This window comes from Aspergillus neoniger (genome assembly GCF_003184625.1).
Source record: "Aspergillus neoniger CBS 115656 unplaced genomic scaffold BO87scaffold_45, whole genome shotgun sequence".
Lineage (NCBI taxonomy): Eukaryota > Fungi > Ascomycota > Eurotiomycetes > Eurotiales > Aspergillaceae > Aspergillus > Aspergillus neoniger.
In genome coordinates this window covers 72,027-91,800 of record NW_020291173.1, presented here as the reverse complement: position 1 = coordinate 91,800, position 19,774 = coordinate 72,027, and the positions used below count along the sequence as shown (strand labels likewise).

The following is a 19,774-nucleotide window of genomic DNA, read 5'->3' as shown; positions in this document are numbered from 1 at the left end:
TCATCATAATGCAAGATACCAGGCGTACCTTCAAAACAGACCGAACGGTACCTACAGTGGGAGAGGATGATGGACCAATGGGGGCCAAGGAACAAGGCCGATCTCGCCGGGAGCTAAACCGCACACGATCAAAGTGGCAGCCCGACGTGCCATTCCTCTCTCCGAGACTCCATCCAGACTTCACTTTTCTTTCCGTCTGCCCCTCGCTTACTTTTCTCCTCCTCTTCCTTTCCCCTCCATTCTTCTTATTTGGCCTCGTTCTCCCTCGATACCCTGCCTTCTTCGACTTCTCTCCCATCCTCTCCCTACAGAGCCCACCTTCTCTTCTCCCTCCGAACCCTATCAATCAATTGAATACCGCCCGCCATGTCGACGTGGGGTGATTACTTCCGGGTCACCACGTAGGTCTTCTGAGTCAGCCCCAGTCTATGATGATGGTGACATCGCACACCATCACCACCACACAGACACAAACATCTCTATCCATGTACACGCACATACTAATTGCGCTCTTTCTCTTTTCAGTTACGGTGAATCGCACTGCCGCTCCGTCGGCTGCATCGTCGATGGCTGCCCCCCAGGAATGGAACTCACCGAGGACGACATCCAGCCCCAGATGACCCGGAGACGTCCCGGCCAGAGTGCTCTGACGACGCCTCGTAATGAGAAGGACCGCGTTGAAATCCAGTCCGGAACGGAGTTTGGAGTTACACTGGGAACTCCGATTGGCATGATGGTGCGCAACGAGGACCAGAGACCCAAGGACTACGGCAACAGCACCATGGACCTGTACCCCCGCCCCAGTCACGCCGACTTGACCTACCTCGAGAAGTACGGCGTCAAGGCCAGCAGCGGTGGTGGTCGCAGTAGTGCCCGTGAGACCATCGGTAGGTGAACCGCTCATCCTCAGAAGGGAATGCCGTTAACATAATCTTCCCCGGGTTACAGGCCGTGTGGCTGCCGGTGCCATCGCCGAAAAGTACCTGCGCCTCTCGCACGGCGTTGAGATTGTCGCCTTCGTCTCCTCCGTTGGCAACGAGCACCTGTTCCCCCCTACTCCCGAGCACCCCACTGCCTCCACCAACCCCGAATACCTGAACCTCCTCAAGACCATCTCCCGCACCACCGTCGACGAATTCGCGCCTACCCGCTGCCCCAACGCCGATGCCGCCGCGCGCATGACCAAGGTGATCGAGCAGTTCCGCGACAACCACGACAGCATCGGCGGTACCGTCACCTGCGTGATCCGCAACGTCCCCGTCGGTCTGGGTGAGCCCTGCTTCGACAAGCTCGAGGCCAAGCTCGCCCACGCCATGCTCAGCATCCCCGCCACCAAGGGCTTCGAGATCGGCTCCGGCTTCGGAGGCTGCGAGGTCCCCGGCTCCATCCACAACGACCCCTTCATCGTCTCTGATGTCCCTACCCAACTCGGCACCAACACCACCACCAAGCAGCGCCTTACCACCAAGACCAACAACTCCGGTGGTATCCAGGGCGGTATCTCCAACGGCGCCGACATCTACTTCCGCATTGCCTTTAAGCCCCCGGCCACCATCGGCCAGGCCCAGAACACCGCCACCTACGACTTCGGCGAGGGTATCCTCGAAGCCAAGGGCCGTCACGACCCCTGCGTCACTCCCCGCGCCGTTCCCATTGTCGAGGCCATGTCCGCGCTGGTCGTCATGGACGCCCTGATGGCTCAGTACTCCCGCGAGAGCGCCAAGTCTCTTCTGCCCCCGTTGCCCAAGACCCTGCCCACTCGTCCCACTCTGGGTACCAACGGCCACAGCGCTTAAATAGGAAGTGGTTCGATTTATTTCTATTTTGTTCTGGGTTCGGGGTCTCTAGTCTAAAATTATCACGATTGGCTCTTTGGGGACCGATCTATGCATGCGGGGTTTTTCATTTTCTATCTTAGAATGCAGTGACGTACGTCATGTTCGGCCGATGTTTGATGTCTCAAGTCAGAAACTCAACTTAATGACTTTTTTCTTTCCTTATTCTTTTTTGATTGATCTTTGTTGCTTCGGTATATTATATCACCTTACCATTTTTTGGATCATGTTCGTATAGATTTCTCGGGTGTGGTTACGAATCAAAATGGCGTTCTACGTTCGTACTGCTATAACAAATGAGCCTTGTGTTTAATAACCTTGCTTGTTATGAAAATGGTAAATCACTATCTAGGAACTACCTACTTGGTGTAGTCAGTAATTGAAAGTTTGAGGAAGTCAAACAAGATTTAAGTATCATTCAAATTCATGTATATTCATTCGACTCATGGCTCGTCAATTCCACGACCTCATTGACATCGTTCAATCCATCCAATTAACCAATTGCATAAAGACATTTAACGAAGAGAAAAAAGGCATCAACTATCAGAATAGAAAGGTAACAACAAATGTGTAACGAGTGTGGTATCATATCTTATCAAACAAATCAACGATCAAAAACCCGTATGTAATATATGTATGAATGTGGGTATATATGGAGATATGTATCGCTAAAATACCCCATCCAAATCACAGAAGAGAAAAGAGGAGGAAATAAACGTATCACTGCGAAATTGAGTGTTCAGTGGAATGAAAAGAAAGAAGCAAGCACTGCTCACTTCGCGGCATCACTATTGCTTCTGCTGACGGACTTCTCGGAGAACGTATCCAGTTCACCTGCAGTGGCATTGACAACGCGAAGTTTCTCCTTCGGTACGGTGAAGGTTACCTGGACGCGACGGCCTTCTGCAGCACCTTCCACGTCCCAATCGTCGTCGCTGTCTGGATCGAGGTCTAGGAATGCGTGTAAGGCGGTGTCATCTCGTGAGGACCGAGCCTGGAACTCCATATTGCGTGAGAGTCGGTTGGCTGCGCCCCAGTCTTTGGCACCTTGCTTGCGTCTAAAGAGTTCAGCTGATGCGCTGACGGAGCGACGCGGGAGGCCGTAGCCTGTAGAAGATGAGGAAGGGCCGAGAACCGTGCCTCTTCGGTCGATACCAGAGGCTAGTGGTGCTGTGGTTGGATCTGTGTCCGTTGCTGGGCGTCTCCGCGTTAGGGAGAGGACTCTGCGAACGTTGTTGCCGATCCATTCGGATGTGCGTTGCTTGGGGAAGGTGGTAGGCTTGGGGAATAGATCGAGCGGGGAGGTCGGTTCAGGGTTGTCGCGAAGAAGGTGCTCGCCTTCAGCTTGTCGAAGGGAGAGCGAGGTGTGAGCGGTGGAGTAGGAGTCAGAAGAGTAGCGCTTCTCGGATGAAAGCGCTGCACTGTTCGGTCTGCTTCGGGCTGGTTCTCGACTCGGGATCGAAATTGTGACGGACTTTTGAGGAGACTGGCGCCCACTACTTGCTTGACTCGCGGGGTAGCTGAAGTTGGCCATGCGAGGTTGAGGGATTGATTTGGCCGACGTCGAGGAGTCGGAGAGGTTTGAAGATGTCCGTTCATCCTTATCTGGCGAAGAAGGCATGTCTCTGTCATAGCCAACTCCAGCCATGTAGTCGGACGGGCCGGCCGAGCCACCAGCATATGAGTCTCCGCATACGGTCGTGCTCAAGGGTGTCAGGATTGTTGACTCGGCCCGGAAATTGTCGATTGTTTTCTGCGAGCAAACGCCCACGGCATCTTTGGCTTCATCTTCCTCACGTTCATCGATCGGGTGAATATCGCCTGTGGCATCACTCCTTCTATACTCGCTGTATTGCGTAGGGGGTCGATACATTCTGGCGCTCAGACTAGAACGACCTGTAGTTGTGGGACTAGGATCCCCGAGCAGACCAGTGCTTTCTGCGACTGCATCGCCTGTATCCTGCCAACTGAATGGTCGGCCAGATCCACTATTGCCCATCCAAGGGTAGTCACTTCTGACTTCGGCCTCCCTCATGGAGGGCTTGTGGATACTGCTCGCCATGAAAGGCTCCCCTTGACCCCAGAAGTGGGCTCTTTCTGCCCCCAAGGCTAGCTTGCGGAGCTCCTGATCTCGCACGCGGCGCTTTTGGCGCCTCTTCCAGAGGAAAAATAGGAGTATAGCGAGACCAGCAACCACAGGAATTCCCAGCCCAACACCAACCCCGACCCCTGTCTTCCAAGTCTTTGACAAGCCAGACTGGGAGGAGTCCGGTTGGCTAGCGATGGATTCAGGATTCCGGTAGGATGAGACCCATTCCTCAGAGGTGATATTATATAGATAGACCTGTGAGTTGGGCTGAGATTGCTTAGTTGAACGCTTTGACGAGGATGATGACGACTGCGGTATAGTATATCCGCCTGCCACCATCATCACACCACCAGGCAGCATCGTTGCCCCATGCCCATAAAGACCGCTCCCTCCTGTAGTCTCCGTATCCTCGGTTGACAGTATGTTCCAAGTCCAATCACCAGAACCTCCATACGTTTCTCCCAATTCCAGTATGACTAGCTGCGGTTGAGCAGCAATGCTTGTATTCCCCACCCAGCCCCCGTACACAATGACCTTGCTGCCATCTGGGGAAAGAACTGCTGTATGCCCCGATCTCGGCTCTACCGTGGCAACTTCCCTCACAGCAAGCTCGGTCTTGTAGGAAGTAGAAGTAATGTCGACAGTGACGAAGCTCCAGCTATTCTGAGGTAGTGAGAACACGGCAAGCTGCGACATATTGATGAATGCATCCTGGGTTTGGCCACCAATCAGGAGGAAATCCTGTTGCTGGCGCACCTCGCCGTTCGATGAATATGCATAAGTGGCTTGCAACGGAGTCACGGTAAAGCCAGCCTCTGCAATTGGGGGTGCGCGATTGCCGGTGGTGGATGCATCATAAGCATCAGTCTTGCCCGATCCGGATGGCTCAAGGACCACCATGGACTGAGAGTAGTTGGCGCTACCCATCCAATTTGCGTCTGAGGCATTCGAAAAGGGGCACATCCCGCCAAAAGCATAGACGGAGCTGTCGGAGGTGTTGGTGGAGGCATATGTGAACCCTGCTGAGAGATAGTTCGGTGCATCCATGTTGTCGCTTGACCCGCTTCCCTTCACAGAGAGCTTTTCCCATGCCCCATCACCAATCAAGCTATTGTTGTCCGGTGTAAACTGCCACAGCTCACCCTGATCCAAAGCTTCCTGGCAATCGCCTACATACATTTTGATCACTCCATGCTGATCGATAACAGGCACAAAGGCAGGGGATTTCGTGTTGAATTGGAAGGGTAGTGGATCCATCAAGATATTGTAACTCGGACTTGTTGTATCGATCTCGCCTGAAACATCCCAGGTGATGAAATCGGTGGAGGCATCTTGACTCGTACCGGTGGATTGTAGCAGGTAGGCAAACGACCCATTGCTAGTCGAGGAATAGAAGAGTTGTGAGGGAGTGTATGGGACGGCTGTGGAAGCCGGACTGGCGAAGAGCAGGAGGACAAGGAGTGTTGGCACCAAGGGGGCGCCAACAGCCCTGCGTATTCCGTGTTTTCTCGAGAGACATTCATCCATGGGGATTAGCGAGAGCTTTGAGTTGCGTCAACAAGAATGCGGGCAGTCTGAGACTGACTGCGATGCATCTAGAGCAACGGTCGATCCTTAGCTCGTTAGCACGACTCAGCAAAGGCGCGTCTGGAGGGCCAGACCGGCCGGCATGAGACGAAGCGTTAGAGACGACCTGTATCAAACGAGGTTTCTCCTTGAGGGTTTGATCTCCAGACACTTGCAATCAAAAGACCAAGGTAACCTTGAAACAGGCGATAGAGGGAGGAGTGGTGAAGTGAAGAGCAGCTGCGCGAGGAGGCAGTAATATTGACAGGGAAAAGAAAGCGACAACAGGCTGCATCTCAATTACGGCCGATCGGACCCGGTTCTAGATGATCTCTAGTCTCTAGAGGCGCCGGAAGAAAGATTTGATTAAAGCCATCGTCATCGCTAGCGGGCCCATAGCAAGCTTTGTCCAGTCTGAAGTGGAGGCCTGGAATTACTGAGGGGCTGGGGATGGAGGATTGAAGCGTCAACACGGGCGGTTGCACTGGCAACTGGGAGGGGCGAGAGAGAGAGAGAGCACTGCATGAAAGTCCCAAGGAGGGGACGCGTGAGCATTGTGGTGCAAAGATCCCTGTTAGATAGATATAGATAAACAGATTTGATGAGGTTGGTGATGATTGATTGTTGTTGGGTCGGGCAATTGTGGTTTATCTCCATTCTGTATCTATGTAGAGAATTAAATTGACTGGTGCCAGTTTTGACCTTATCGATAGTATGAATGATGGCATGCAGAATAAGTGAGACCGAGACCGACCATGTGGAGAAAAGTGAAACAAGGGCGATCCTCTAAGAGATGTCACGTAGTTAGTTCAAACGGCTACAAGGAAACTATGAGAAGATGTGTGACAGCTCATAGTAGTGGTCGATGATGATACTGGTCTCTGTAGTCATCTTCTTGTATATTCTATGCTACTATTTTGCACGTTTAGTGAGTTGCGATGATTGAGATTTGTTGATTGTTGGTTGTTGATTGTTGATATTGCAAGTGGGGCCACCCAAGCAGGAAAACTGAAGGAAGCTCAATATGGGTTGGCCTGCCAACTACCAGCCATCAACAACATTTTCTCTCTCCCATTCAATTTAATTACTATTACCATAACATCATCATCATCATCATCATCATATGAAAATCAAGGTCGTGTTCTTTCATGTGAAACCATGCCCACTTCCACTGCCTCATTCCCAGCCTGACCCAAGACTACTTACTCAAGATATCCACTACTAGAATAGTATACCTACTAGATACTTTGTAGATACATACATACGCCTTACCCGGTCTCATCCTCGTGGGGCTCCTGCGGGGCTGCATCCTCACCACGAACAAGTCAAAAGAGTCTCGGAAGAAGCAAAGAATCCCACTTCCAACTTTCTACCGCCTTACTTGAAGTTTTCTGGAAAGGCCAAGGAGCCACTACCACATCAAGGTTCGGTGAAGTTGGCCTGACCTGACTCAACTTCCGGATAGAGGTTGGTGCTGATGCCCGTACTGCTGCTGCGAGATCTATTTGGCCACTGAGAGTCTGTGCGCTCAGTAGCCAGTCAACATTGGATCTACTTACTGGATCGCCTTTGGTCATCCTTACGCCCAGGCGCCCTCTCACTGGTCGGAATCATCAACGTTGTTTGATATTCGGCCGGACTGACCAGCCCTTCGACACAGTCAGGCTGATCTCCGTGGCGAGATCCGCAACCCGACTATCCATTACAGCTGGTCCTTCCTCTCAGACCGCAGCCTTCTTGACTCAATACGCGTAAGGTCCTCATCTACGGACTGAACATCCCGCGAATCTCCGTAGGCCCGCTCGGGCCGCGGTCTGATATGCAACTGCTTCCAGGCAGCCTCACCAGTGGATCACTAACCATAACTCATCTGCGACGTAAAGCAAACAAACATATCGGAAAAGCTCAAGGGTGGCGACGTTGATCATGATGGGCCAATCGAATAGTGGCCCAGCCCACCCCCTTGGTGCGGGTTGATGTTGATGTTGATGTTGGCGATCAGCTACATTCCTTCTTCCCCCCGGCCGTGACAGTTCGCCTGCATGATTAATGCGATGATTTGTTTCTTAAAAACCAATAGCAATACATGTAGACCAAGCCAAGACAAGGGTATCTCGGAAACACTCGGTTCGGGCTTGGGGGACGAGAAAGTCTATTACAACTCGGGATTGCATGTTGCCATCTGACCTCGTAGCCAAACTTCATGGGGTCCGAGCCAGAGGGTATGCTCCCGAGCTCCTGCGTGGAGCAACATATCTGCTTGGACGCCACAGGGAATGCCAAGGTGAATAACGTACTGAGTGTCTGTATTTTGCTGGTTCGGTAGCCTCATGATGGGGGCAGCGCAGCAAGCTGCCTGTTAGGTTATATTCAGATGGGGAGCATTATCCGATCACCTGAGAACTTGCGGTGAAACATATGCCTATGGACGGTATTTGGTGTACTGGGCTTGGATCTTTGACCTCCTCGACTCGATAACGACTTGTATGTCGTGTGGTCCACTGTGTCTCTCGCAAACCTGACCGAACATAAGCACAGGGGGTGGCAGCTGGCTATACTCGGCCTTCACAACACCAACATTCTACTTGCTATATGCACACTTGCTCGGATGATGCACTGGCTCTCATATGTACAGCTTGGCTGCATGATACGTATCTAGGCAGCACTACATATGTACCTGCTTGACTGACATTAAGCTACCGCCTCTGCTGCATATGCCGGTTCGAATGTGCATTAGAATCAGACTAGCCAATCAGATTGCCTGTGATAAGTGCATGGGTATTCCAGGCTAGGACCATACATCAATCTCAATCGACTACTTTTTTATCAGCTCATTGTGGCTTGCATCAGTGTCGCTACATGTATGAGCGATTGGTACCATGGAATGACCTGAACGCGATCTATCCATTGGCGTTATCCGGGTAAAGTACTTCCCAATGTTGAGATATTTCCTGGCAGCCATGCATACTCCCTGTCGCAGAGATTTGGCACTAACACCCCCCATCCTCATCTAAACTTGGCCAGGTTGGAAGCAAACAAAGCATGTGGTATGGAACTCACCGGACCATATACCACCTAACGAACTACCACGGATCTGCGCGACAAGGCATCAGGACACCTGGTCCAACATGGCCTCCCAATTGGCAAGCACCGGACGGCTGACCGACATATCCGGAATATGGCGCTGTCATATGTAGACTGATTGCGACTTCGGCTCAGCTCTCCAGAGGCCCAGAATAGGATCAGATAGCTGGCTAGCTAGGTCTTCATGTCAGCGTCACCTCCGGTTAATTGATCCCCGTCGAGCTGGATGCTTATCAAGAGCGCCATGAACATATCAACCCCTGAGTCATTTACCATAATGCAACACAGCACAGGGCTTGTGATGACCAACTAGCCAACCGCGATACATATTCCACGAATGGCGCAATCGATCTAATGATTTGAAAACGCCACAATCATCTCACTCACTACGGTTAGATAGTGGTTGCAGCACTATTGAAAAGAAACCTGCTCGCCGTCCCAACCCCTCCTGCTGCATACTGTATGATACCCCGAGGTATAAACGACAAATATACATATATTACATAGTATACATATATGATGCAGCCCAATCTTATCAATTTCCGATCCGGGTAATAAGCACGGCCGATACCGTGCCACCGCATCATTACTATTTACCACGGAGAATTCTATAACAGTGGCTTGGTATAGGTGACCAGGTAGAGTTACACTCACCCGCGCCCCATGTCTCATAGTACTATATTCATAGTCGTATTCATATACTGGGTTGAAGTAGATGCAAGTCTCGTATCTATTTTAGTTCCCTTGGGTTCTGCCACGGATTACCTGGTTTGGTGGTATGTAGGGGAGGAGGTCGGAGATGGAGTTGGTCACTCCGTATCTACTAGAGCCTAGAGTGTCCTAACAACATTACATGGGGAATACTGCTGCTAGCTGGGGTTCATCTAAGTGGTATACTGCGGAGCATACACTACCACTTTACCCTGCTATAGTCCTGTCTTAACTAACTCCCAGGGTAGGTAGGGTATACTAGGCATGACCAACACCATACCACACCAAAAACTCATCGACACAACATACCAGAGACATACACTCGATCATCTGCAAGCCAAGCCAACCACCCACCCGACCAACCATCCAACCAACCAACCAACATCCCATCCATCCCATACTTACAAAGCAAGTAGCCTGATAAATAACCACCAATAAATTACCTACTCAACCAAGCGGTATACTTGGCAAACTAGTAATATCCATACCGTAATCAACACAGCATACAACATTACCCATTGTTCTTGGCTTTCATTAGCAATGATACATACATAACATAACATACATCCGACATCCGGCTATGCCTACCCAGCACCTCCCCTCTGATGAGACGGGAGGGGAAGAAGACGCCCTAAAAAGCTTGGTAGCGGGTGCGCCCAGAAACCAAGTCCAGTCATTATTGCTGATAACCTCGGCGAGGCTCGGATATGCATGTTTCTCGATTAGGAATTAGGGATGGGTAATGGGACTACACTACTGAACTTACTGTCTCTTGTGTCTGCTGTCTAGTAGGTAGGGGATGCGGGATGGGCTGGGGTTGGGCTGGTTTTAATGGGTTTGATGTGGACCTGGGGGGACACTATATTGGTTTTTGGGTTGTGTTGGGACGGTATGTATGGTTAAAATGTATAGGGATGATATGCGATATGGAGTTATCAATGATTGTATGTGGATGAAAACAGACTATGGTGTTGAGTGTGGATGAAGGGGGTAAAAAGACAAAAAAAGTTATTGATTCGTATTGGCGCTGCCCGGAATCGAACCGGGGCTGGCACGGCCACAACGTGACGTCATACCACTAGACCACAGCACCTGTTGTTGTGATAGAGGCATCGAGTATCTGGTATATAGCCTACGTATTTAATCTTTGTGTTTACTAGGCTAATGGTTTGTGTGAGCACGGGGGTTAAGTAGACTACTTTTGTGTTGGTTGTAGCATTGTAATTTGGAATTATTCGATTCGCATTTACTCTCATCCCTGTTCTCAGTCTACTGGCATGTGTAGTATCATTCACGTATACTCTTCTTATCTTGTCCGAGTGCATTTATCTCGATACCTGGACACCGGATATATATCTCCGTGATTGGATTACAATCCGGTAGTATGATGAAACCATGGCCCACGTACTATGACTGCTACCCCTCACGGAACCCCCGGTCACACACAGTGTGCCAGCTGGGTAATCCAATTGCGAGTACTTGGTTAATGGCCGGCAGAGTATGAAACGATGCACCTCGTCTAGCCCGACCCGAAACGACAACGACATATACAGCGGAGCATGAGAGCAGCTCCTGCAATCAAGGAACATCCCCAAAAGACACACAAATGAAAACCCAAGCAACACACCAACCACTACCCAGGGAATATTGAGAACATACAAGAAAAAGAGACGCCGCGTAAACACGGCAAGTAGTAGCCCCGCAAAGAATCAAACCAGACGCACACCAACCCATTCAGTAAGTAGACATGCGAGACCTCTGTACTATCACCAAGCTAGTTGAATATGACACCGGAGATCCCTGGGGTAGACTTCGATCCGCGCACCCACCAGCCACGAGATCGACGGAGCAGTACATAGATTTCATGCGTCTCTATACCCCCACGGCAGCGCAAATGCCCACAGCAGCGGCCTCAGAACCCAGTACGGGCCGAGCTGTCAAAGCAAAGAGCCTTGTACCCCGCGCGCAATCGAAGTCGAGGTCTGGGGAACGGGCGAACGGGCCAACACCTGCACCTCGTCTCCACCAAGATCAATGAACGAGCGGTACGGAGCGCAAAGCCCATAACCCACGAGGCATGGCACCAGACAGGATCAGAGTGGGAGATGCACCCCTGTCGCGGGATGTAGCGCGAACATTGCTCCCGGCCGTCCAAAGTAGTCACTATTGAACTAGTCTATTCCTTCCCAGCCAGTGGCCCTCTAGCCACTTGGCAATGGCTGAACTAGACAACAGCGTCCCACTAGATAGCAGGTGAATGCAGACCAAAGTGCTGGTCTAGTGCACAAGGAGTGTCAAAGTGCCTATTCAAGCACTGGTTGATGAAGGGAACGCGGTAGGCCACCGACCGCACCGGATATACCAAAGTATGCGGAAGGCAACCCCCATAAGGCGGCGTGCATTGCGTATATGAGCATGTCTATCTTGATCCGAGAAATATTCGCGCCGTGCTCCTTAAGACACCGAGAGAAACATTCAGGGGCGTCCTACGTGTGGCTCGCCAGCGTTGGGCTCCGATGACGTCGGTACGGGCCAGTGAGCGAATGGAATCAGAGGAGCCCGATGAGAATGCAAGAATGCAGATGCATGCCCGCACTGCAGCCCGCCATCCAATGAAACGCTTCCGAAAATCGCATACTAGGTCACTCTGAGACCAGTCTAAGTTGAGGTATCCAGAGAGAGTTGTATCGCCATGCGTCCAGTGGTCGGCCCAAGCATTCCCCGCCTCTCGTGAAAGCCAGTTTCCGGGAGAGCGCTTGCTGGCTAAAAGTGTCACTATCCTGCCCCCAAGTGCAGGAGAGGTTCCTCTAGTAGACCATTAGGGATCTTCATCAAGGAAGCAAGTTACACTCATTCCAGTAAGAATGGCATGGCTTCCATGCCAAAAGCAGGTGGAAAAGACGGATTGCCGCTAAAGCAGCCACTCCTCGTGGGGACGAGTCAGGCTGCTATGCATGAGCAAATCAGAGGTAAGAAACTCATTCGACGGCCGCCCGTCTCTGATGGGCTAGTGAACTTCTATTCGCAAGATGGTTGGGGATTCTCCTGACCGGAACTGGGCCACCTTTGAGCATGGCACCAATGGCCGTGCACCCGTCTTCAGGCCGTTTTGTATACAGGTGAACCCTGGGATGGATAACCAGTCATTTCAGATCCAGGGATGGTCGCCAGGTATACCCAAGCTAGAAGACCCATCGAGGCCCTGCTCACGGTGGAGCGACCGGTGCTTCATGGATTGATGGAAATTCTATCGAGAGCTCCCCACCGTTCTTCCACGAGTTTCTCTGCGTATGTCGGCCTCGCCTCCTGCCTCATCAGGAAAGCACCCAACATTGACATCTCCAGGAGTGTTCGTGTGGCTGCTGGTTAGACTGGACTCGGGGAGAACACAGACCTCCTTGTCCAAGCTCTCCGCGCGGAGCTAAAGGAGTAGGCCCCGAGAGCTTATTGGAGGGTGAGGCCGCAGTCAAACATTATCTACATACAGTAGGGTGAACACTGGTGGCCTATAAGGGCTCAGACGGGTGCCAGGGAAGCAGGGTCGCTCCGAAATCCGTCGATCCAAATTACATGGTGGTCAGTGCCCTCTTGATCACTACTGTATCATGACGCTCAGCTTTTTGAAATTTGACCCAGGGAGAGAGCGTGGTTAGAGACTTGGAAGATACTAGAACGGACGACTATGGATGGGGCGAAAGAGAGTTGGTGATAGACATCATTGGACCCACGGAACAAGCAGATCCAGATCGATACCGGTCGCGCTGGCCAGCCAGACTGACAGGTGTCAGTGACGACACACACAATTTCTTTTACAATCCGTGTCTAACTGATTGTTCGATATATCGATCATATTTTGTAGGGGCTGATTATGGACGTATAGACCGAGTCGCAGTTCTGTAGGCATTGGCGAACCCGTATTCAGGTTGGGTGGCACGAAGGATTCGTTCAGGCACGACGAACAGTTGCGATAGGATGACGGGAAGAGCAAGGGGCGGAGGAGGGCCAATGACCCGTTGACAAAATGGCCGGAGAAATAGTCCTCTACGTAAGACAAGATAGAGAGAACTGACGCCACAGGCTAAAATTTATTTTCTATCTTTTTCTTTTTCTTTTTTTTCTTTATTGCGTTTACTCTCGAAACTTATTTTCCTTCGTATATCATTAAACTTTCCTTGTCTGTTAAGTACTAGATCTATTAAATAGTTTAGTTACAAGAAGTCTAGAAGGCATAGTAATATAACCCAAGTACTAGTACCTCATGCAGCCAAATTAGGGATGGTCAATGGGCTCATGAATGGTCGACACGCGTATTGAATTCTCATACTTACAGATGAACCAAGCTAAAGTGGAATTCAGCCTAAGATGCAAGCATCCATTTTGCCCCCCGATGGAGAATACTTTAGATAGCTAAAGAGGATCCTCTCCCGTTACCGGTCAGGACGCTAAAGTCCGTAGCCTACGGGAGTGGTGCCCATGGGCTTGGAGGAGGTCCCAACCACCGCCAAGGAGGGCCGGATGGCCGGCCGAGATGGCCTTGTTCAAAGCATTCACTGGCTAGCAATGTTCTTATCATCCACCACTATAGCTACCCACAATCAACTAGAGAAATGACAAAAAAAAGAAAATAAGAAATAAAGATCAATGAAATGGACATTTGATTATCTATTAGATTATCTTCCCGGGAAGCACTAGGGGATTGTATCGGACTGAATCGCATTATGATGATGCTCGTGCACAACGGGAAGAGGGACTCAACCTCCCCACCGACCGGCTATTGGGTGATGGATCCAGAATAATCTAGGTACGTTTCCATCGGTCCCCCTTCGACGGGCAGGTCGGTACGCCGTACGGAGTATGGTACCTAATATACTGCTGTATTCTGGTTTCACACTCCCCGTCATTATTTAGTATCATCAATCCCTCCTGGGCGGGAGTTGCCAAGTCGTTTTCCAACCAGTTCTGACTAGGTATTATTGGGGTATTGTAAATCAATTTACCAGTCACCACTGGTAAGTACTGCAGTTTGCGCTGTGTTGTTCATCTTTTGCTACGTATTCATTCGGTCCCCTCCTCCCCTCTCTCCCTCAGAGTCGCTCAATCTCTCTCTCCCTCTTTCCAGTTCTTTTCCCCCCCACCCCCAAAAGGCAAGCCGCCTGACAAAAGCCTGACTGACCCTTCTGTCACCACCGCCGTGAACCACCACCTCCATCTGCCGTTCTTCCCCCCATTATTCATTACTCACGATCCGCCATCACAGCGGTTCCTCTCCTCCCTCTCCCTCCCTCGTCCTGTCTTTCTACACTTTCTCCCTCAACTCTCTCCATCCCCGTCCCTTTTCCCTCTTCTAAACACCACCCATCACCTCCCCTTAATTCCTCCTCCTTCCCCCCCTCCTCTTTCTTTCCCTCTTCCACTTCGTTCCACTGATCCTCTTCTTCATTAAACCTTCCATTACTTACGGATACCTACCCCTCCTTTTTTACCTTCTCCCCATACCAATTTTTTTTAACTTTTCTTTTCTTCTAATTCCTTTCATCGCCAGTATAATTATTTGCACTTTCTTTCCTTCTTGTCTATTTCCTATCAACTTCGGACGGCTCCCCCTTGCTATATAACGGTTATTACACCGTCGTGTCTTTTGTTACTATACTTAGACACTCTCTTGGCTCTGGTCCTGCCCTATTTTAAAGGGTCTCTTCTCCGACCGATCTGCGAACATCTCCGGCTCAACCTCGTTCCACCCTCACGTCTCCGAGCGCCCCAATCGATCATCAGCTGCATCCTGGCGCTGTAGCAGTTCGGTCGCTCGGAGTCTCCGGTCTCGTTATCGCCGTTGTCCGGTACACGGTTTATCCCCCAGGTCACTCTGCATGCCTGTTTATACGCCTTTCCAAGTCGAGCTCCGAGAGTAATGCCGGTCCACTCGTGCGCATCCACCGAGCTTCACGTCAGCTCGCCCTGAATCAAGCGGTTTCTATGGGAAGATCAACCGGACCGGAGAAGGAAATATATTGTACGGACGGGGCCATCAGACGGAACCCCAGGAAATAAGGCCTAGGAAGGGGAGGATGCTCAGTTGTAATTCGGAAAGAGTTCGCTGATTCAAAGACATGAAAATGGACCGTCCGCCTTCAGTTCCCGGTCTGGAGGAGCCCGTTATTCTGGCTGTCCGGAATGGCCAGACCTCAGACCATGTTCGCAGGCGGAGTTCGGACAAGTCCATCGAGGATTCTTCGTTACCGGCACCGATGGAGGCAGATATCAAGCAGACTGTCACCAAGCCACCGAATGCGAAGCTTCCCTTGCAGGGCGATTTCTCAGATGGGCAGACATCTCTTCGACACCCGTTTCCCCATCTATACCATTCATCCAGTACATCCAGGTCACCCTCCACTCGTACTTCTTCGAGCTCGCTTCAGGCATTGAACGAGGACACCGTCGTTGATGCGCGGTCGGATCATAGCGCTATCGGCCGGAGCTCCATCTCTTCTCGGAGGGTCGCCCACATGGGCCCCTCTGAGACTCATTCCGCAGACTATCCCGTCTATCCCGACCAATCCTACGCCGTCCTTCAGTCCCAAATCCACCCCACCTACCAACCCCCGTTCCTACGCACCCGAAGCTCTTACCCGTCCCGGACTGAGGCGGCCAAATTTGCTCCGTCGCGTGCATCACGCACGGCGGGCAACACCCCCCTCTCCAGCCCGGGCCTATTCTCCATTAGAAGTCCTCGCTCGACGCCTCCATTCGCGTCGGACGACGAAGGTCGCATCAGCAGTCCCTATCTCCATCCCACCCATCTCCAGCCCCCCAAAGAGTAAGTCCGACGTGCCACCGAGTGCACTAATATCCCCTATCCTGCCAAAAAACATTCGACTGTTTACTGACCATCTTGATGGTAGAACCCATACCGCTGAGGTGGATCGAGATCTTGTGACCGGAAACAAGCTCATCAATCAGTATGAGATCCTTGAGGAGCTCGGGCGCGGTGAACATGGAAAGGTGAAGCTCGGCCGCCATGTTACGACGCGACAAAAGGTTGCAATCAAGATCGTTCAGCGTTATTCAAAGCGTCGCCGCCTCGGAAAACTCGGTAACCCTGAGGATAAGGTCAAGAAAGAGGTTGCCATCCTGAAAAAGGCAAGGCACCCTAACGTCGTCAGTCTGTTAGAAGTCATCGATGATCCGAATCGCCAAAAGGTTTATATAGTCCTCGAGTATGTGGAGAACGGAGAAATCATCTGGCGCAAGCGTGGGCTGCGAGAGATCGTCCACGTCGATAAGCGCCGGCTGGAGCGTGAGAAGGCGGGCATTCCCGATACCCCGTCTTTCATGGAAGAAAGTCAACAGTACGTAAGGACAGCCCAGCACCTTCGTCGGCAGCGCGAGAAGGCACGTGAATGGCGCCAAGCACAGGCGGCATATGCACAAGAAGCTCCGATCCCTGCCTGGAGTCTGGAGCATGGTGCGGAGTCAGACGAAGAGGAGGATCTGGGGGGCGAGCCTATGGTTGCGCGTGTTCCCAGCCGGTCTATGGTGAGCACCGATGATGCCCACTCCTCTCCCAGTCAGTCTTATGTGTCGGGTCAGGAGTCGGCACTGGCTGCAGTAGAAGGCAGCATGTACGGCGCCTATGCAGACTATCCATTCGAAAGACGGTTCAGCACCGCATCAAGCAGCTTCGGCTATGCACCTTCCGAGCCGGAGTGGTTCACCGACGATGACGACATGTCCTATGTGCCTTGCTTGACTTTTAACGAAGCGCGCAATGCCTTTCGCGATTCGTTGCTAGGTTTGGAATATCTTCACTACCAAGGCATCATCCATCGCGACATTAAACCCGCAAATCTTCTGGTCACCAGCAACTATCGTGTGAAAATCTCAGATTTTGGTGTCTCGTACTTGGGACGCCCCATTCGAGACGAGGAAGAGGAGCAGGTGGAGGAAACGGATGCCACCGAGTTGGATGATGCTCGCGAGCTGTCTAAGACGGTCGGGACACCGGCTTTTTATGCCCCTGAGTTGTGCTATACAGGCGATGATTTCGTGGACGTGCTCGGCGCCGCCCCTCGGATCACCGGCGCTATTGATGTTTGGTCTCTGGGTGTTACCCTCTACGGCATGATCTTCGGGCGCCTACCATTCGTTTCCGATGACGAATACAGCATGTTCCAGACTATTGTGCGGAAGGAAGTCTTCATTCCCCGAAAGCGTTTACAGCCCGTGGAAGACGATCCCGACACCGTCAGTCAGTGGCCTCGCTACAGTGACGGCAGCAAACGGATGGAAGACGAGCTGGTGTACGAGTACATTGACGACGAATTGTATGATCTGCTAAAGCGGCTGCTGACCAAGGATCCGGTTAAACGGATCACCGTGAAGGAGATCAAACACCATCCTTGGGTTCTGCATGGCCTTCCTAACCCCAGAGCATGGGTGGAAGAGACGGACCCGGGATACCAAAGCAAAGGAAAAAGAATCGAAGTATCCACCGAAGAAGTGACTAGTGCTGTCAGCAAAGTACCATTCATTCAGCGTGTGCGATCCAACGTTGCTAAGTGGTCTAACTATCTGACTGGAAGGTCGAAAGAGAAGGATGGTCGCAAGCGGACTCCTAGCAATTCTCCTTCAGTCGAGTCATCGTCAACTACAAGCAGCACTGCCTTTGGGAAGTACCTTTGGGACAATCGGCGGCACAGCCTTAGGGGGGATGAAGAATTTCCACGCTCTCTCCGCTTACCCAGGGAAGGCGAGCATCCGCTTTCGCAGAGTGTCACTGCAAGTCCCGTGGGCCGAGAAGATCAGCCGTCTTATTTCGCTTCGTCCGATTCCATGCCAGTGCAGGATCAATCTACGCGCCCAGATCCTCCCGAGCGCACAACATCCACATTGTCTACTGCTGAATCTGCCAAGACCGTGAAACCATCGGACCACAAAAGAGTATCAGTACCCCAGCGTGCTGGTACCCCCGTCCGTGTGGAACCGTATGGGACCACAAACATTGGTGGCCTTTTTGGTGGCGCGAGCCGTCGGCTTGCAAGAGGCCTGCAACCTGGGGATTGGCGGTCCGATCGGTCTGTCTCAGGCGAGACCGCGTCTTTGGACGGTGACCGCCACTCGGAGCCCAGCTTGGCTTTGAGTGTTGCCTCTGCTGTTGGTCAAATGCAGAATTGCAACTTGTTGTCGAACGAGGAGCCGCTCTTGACTCCTCCCGATGGCTCCCTTGGTAGAACATCCAGCCATCGGCGAAACCGATCCCACCAGCTTCCAGGCAAGCATTCCGCCGAGCCATTCCACCTAACCAAGGAGGCCTTGTTACGGAAGAGGAGGAGCGACCTCGGGCCCGTTGGTGATGCAGACAGCAATCGTGGCGACAGTGAGCCATGCTCCGGTGACTACACGGGCCTGCGGATTGAGAATCACCCGCAAGTCTCAGACTCGTCGAATGACCAGTCCTCTGGAGATCCTCTTTCAGGAGGGCTGACAACATCGCCGCCATCGGCAGCTACAATATCCTCTTCGTCAATTGACGAGTATACTAGCGGCATGTCCCAGAGCACTTCTCACCCCAGCATCCCGTCTGTGGTGTCGGGAGCGTCGTCTCTCTCTGGTGAGAGTGGCTTCAAGGAGAAGGATACTGAATCAGCCGTTCAGGTTCCTTCGATTCTCCGCACTGGTGAAACAGTCAAAGCCCGGCATCCCTGTCCTCCACGACCTGCAGAAGATGACGAGTGTCGCTACTACTGCGACGACGAAGAAGAGTCTGGTGACGACTCAGAAGATGAAGGACTTGTCATTGGCAAGAAGAGGGCAACCCCTCAGAAGCCGATCATCCGCCCTGGACAGTCGAAGTCATGATAACAATACACACATGTCCTTTCCGGGGTCTTTCGTCGTCATATAAGCAAGGGACATCAAACGTTTCTTTCACCGTTACATGATGTTTACATTTGCTTCTCCTTTACCGATTATGACGCTAATACCATCATATAATGACTTTTCTGGGTGGTTTGTCCAATCACCATGATCATTATCTTGTTGGAGTTTAATTTCTGCGTGTATATCATTTATTCAATCAGTGGGGGGATATTTTCCTTTTCTATTCGCTTCGCTTCTTCCCCCCACATTCTTTTCTTCTTTCTGGCTGGTTGCGTCCCTTTTGCTGGCATACAGGAAACTTCCCTAGGGTTCCACATCTGTTGAGACACAGATACATTGCTTGTACATATATTTGCATTGGCGGCACGTTCATATTCGGTCCTCTTGATTCTTTTATCTTCATCCATTGGCTTGCATTCGGATGATGCTGGGGTTCATTCTGCGTCTATACATACTGGTCTGTTTGCTGCATTGGGCCTGGGGTCTGTGATTGCGTGTATGTAATGATGCTTGGAGGAAGGGTCAGGCTATACAATGTACCTGCCTTTCCCCTCTTTCTTTTTCTGGGCTTTGGATAGCTGGAGGCAGCGGGAGTAGGATTTTGCTTTGT

The 19,774-nt window shown here is 51.5% G+C and overlaps 3 protein-coding genes and 1 non-coding gene across 4 annotated transcripts; 2 read left to right on the top strand and 2 right to left on the bottom strand.

Annotated features, from left to right (window-relative positions):
- Positions 1-183: 183 nt before the first annotated feature.
- On the top strand, positions 184-2,187 carry BO87DRAFT_380382 (bifunctional chorismate synthase/riboflavin reductase [NAD(P)H] ARO2). Its single transcript, XM_025624292.1, has 3 exons — positions 184-401; positions 526-887; positions 949-2,187. The coding sequence occupies exons 1-3, from the start codon at positions 367-369 to the stop codon at positions 1,794-1,796; spliced, it is 1,245 nt and encodes a 414-aa protein (XP_025475163.1). The 5' UTR covers positions 184-366; the 3' UTR covers positions 1,797-2,187.
- Positions 2,188-2,273: 86 nt separating this feature from the next.
- Positions 2,274-5,698, bottom strand: BO87DRAFT_380381 (uncharacterized protein). Its single transcript, XM_025624291.1, has one exon. The coding sequence runs from the start codon at positions 5,449-5,451 to the stop codon at positions 2,608-2,610; it is 2,844 nt and encodes a 947-aa protein (XP_025475162.1). The 5' UTR covers positions 5,452-5,698; the 3' UTR covers positions 2,274-2,607.
- A 4,609-nt stretch (positions 5,699-10,307) lies between these two features.
- Positions 10,308-10,378, bottom strand: BO87DRAFT_t239. Its single transcript has one exon. It is a non-coding gene; the product is annotated as a tRNA-His (tRNA).
- A 4,546-nt stretch (positions 10,379-14,924) lies between these two features.
- Positions 14,925-19,248, top strand: BO87DRAFT_175396 (putative serine/threonine protein kinase). Its single transcript, XM_025618373.1, has 2 exons — positions 14,925-16,102; positions 16,188-19,248. The coding sequence occupies exons 1-2, from the start codon at positions 15,396-15,398 to the stop codon at positions 19,141-19,143; spliced, it is 3,663 nt and encodes a 1,220-aa protein (XP_025475161.1). The 5' UTR covers positions 14,925-15,395; the 3' UTR covers positions 19,144-19,248.
- Positions 19,249-19,774: the final 526 nt, after the last annotated feature.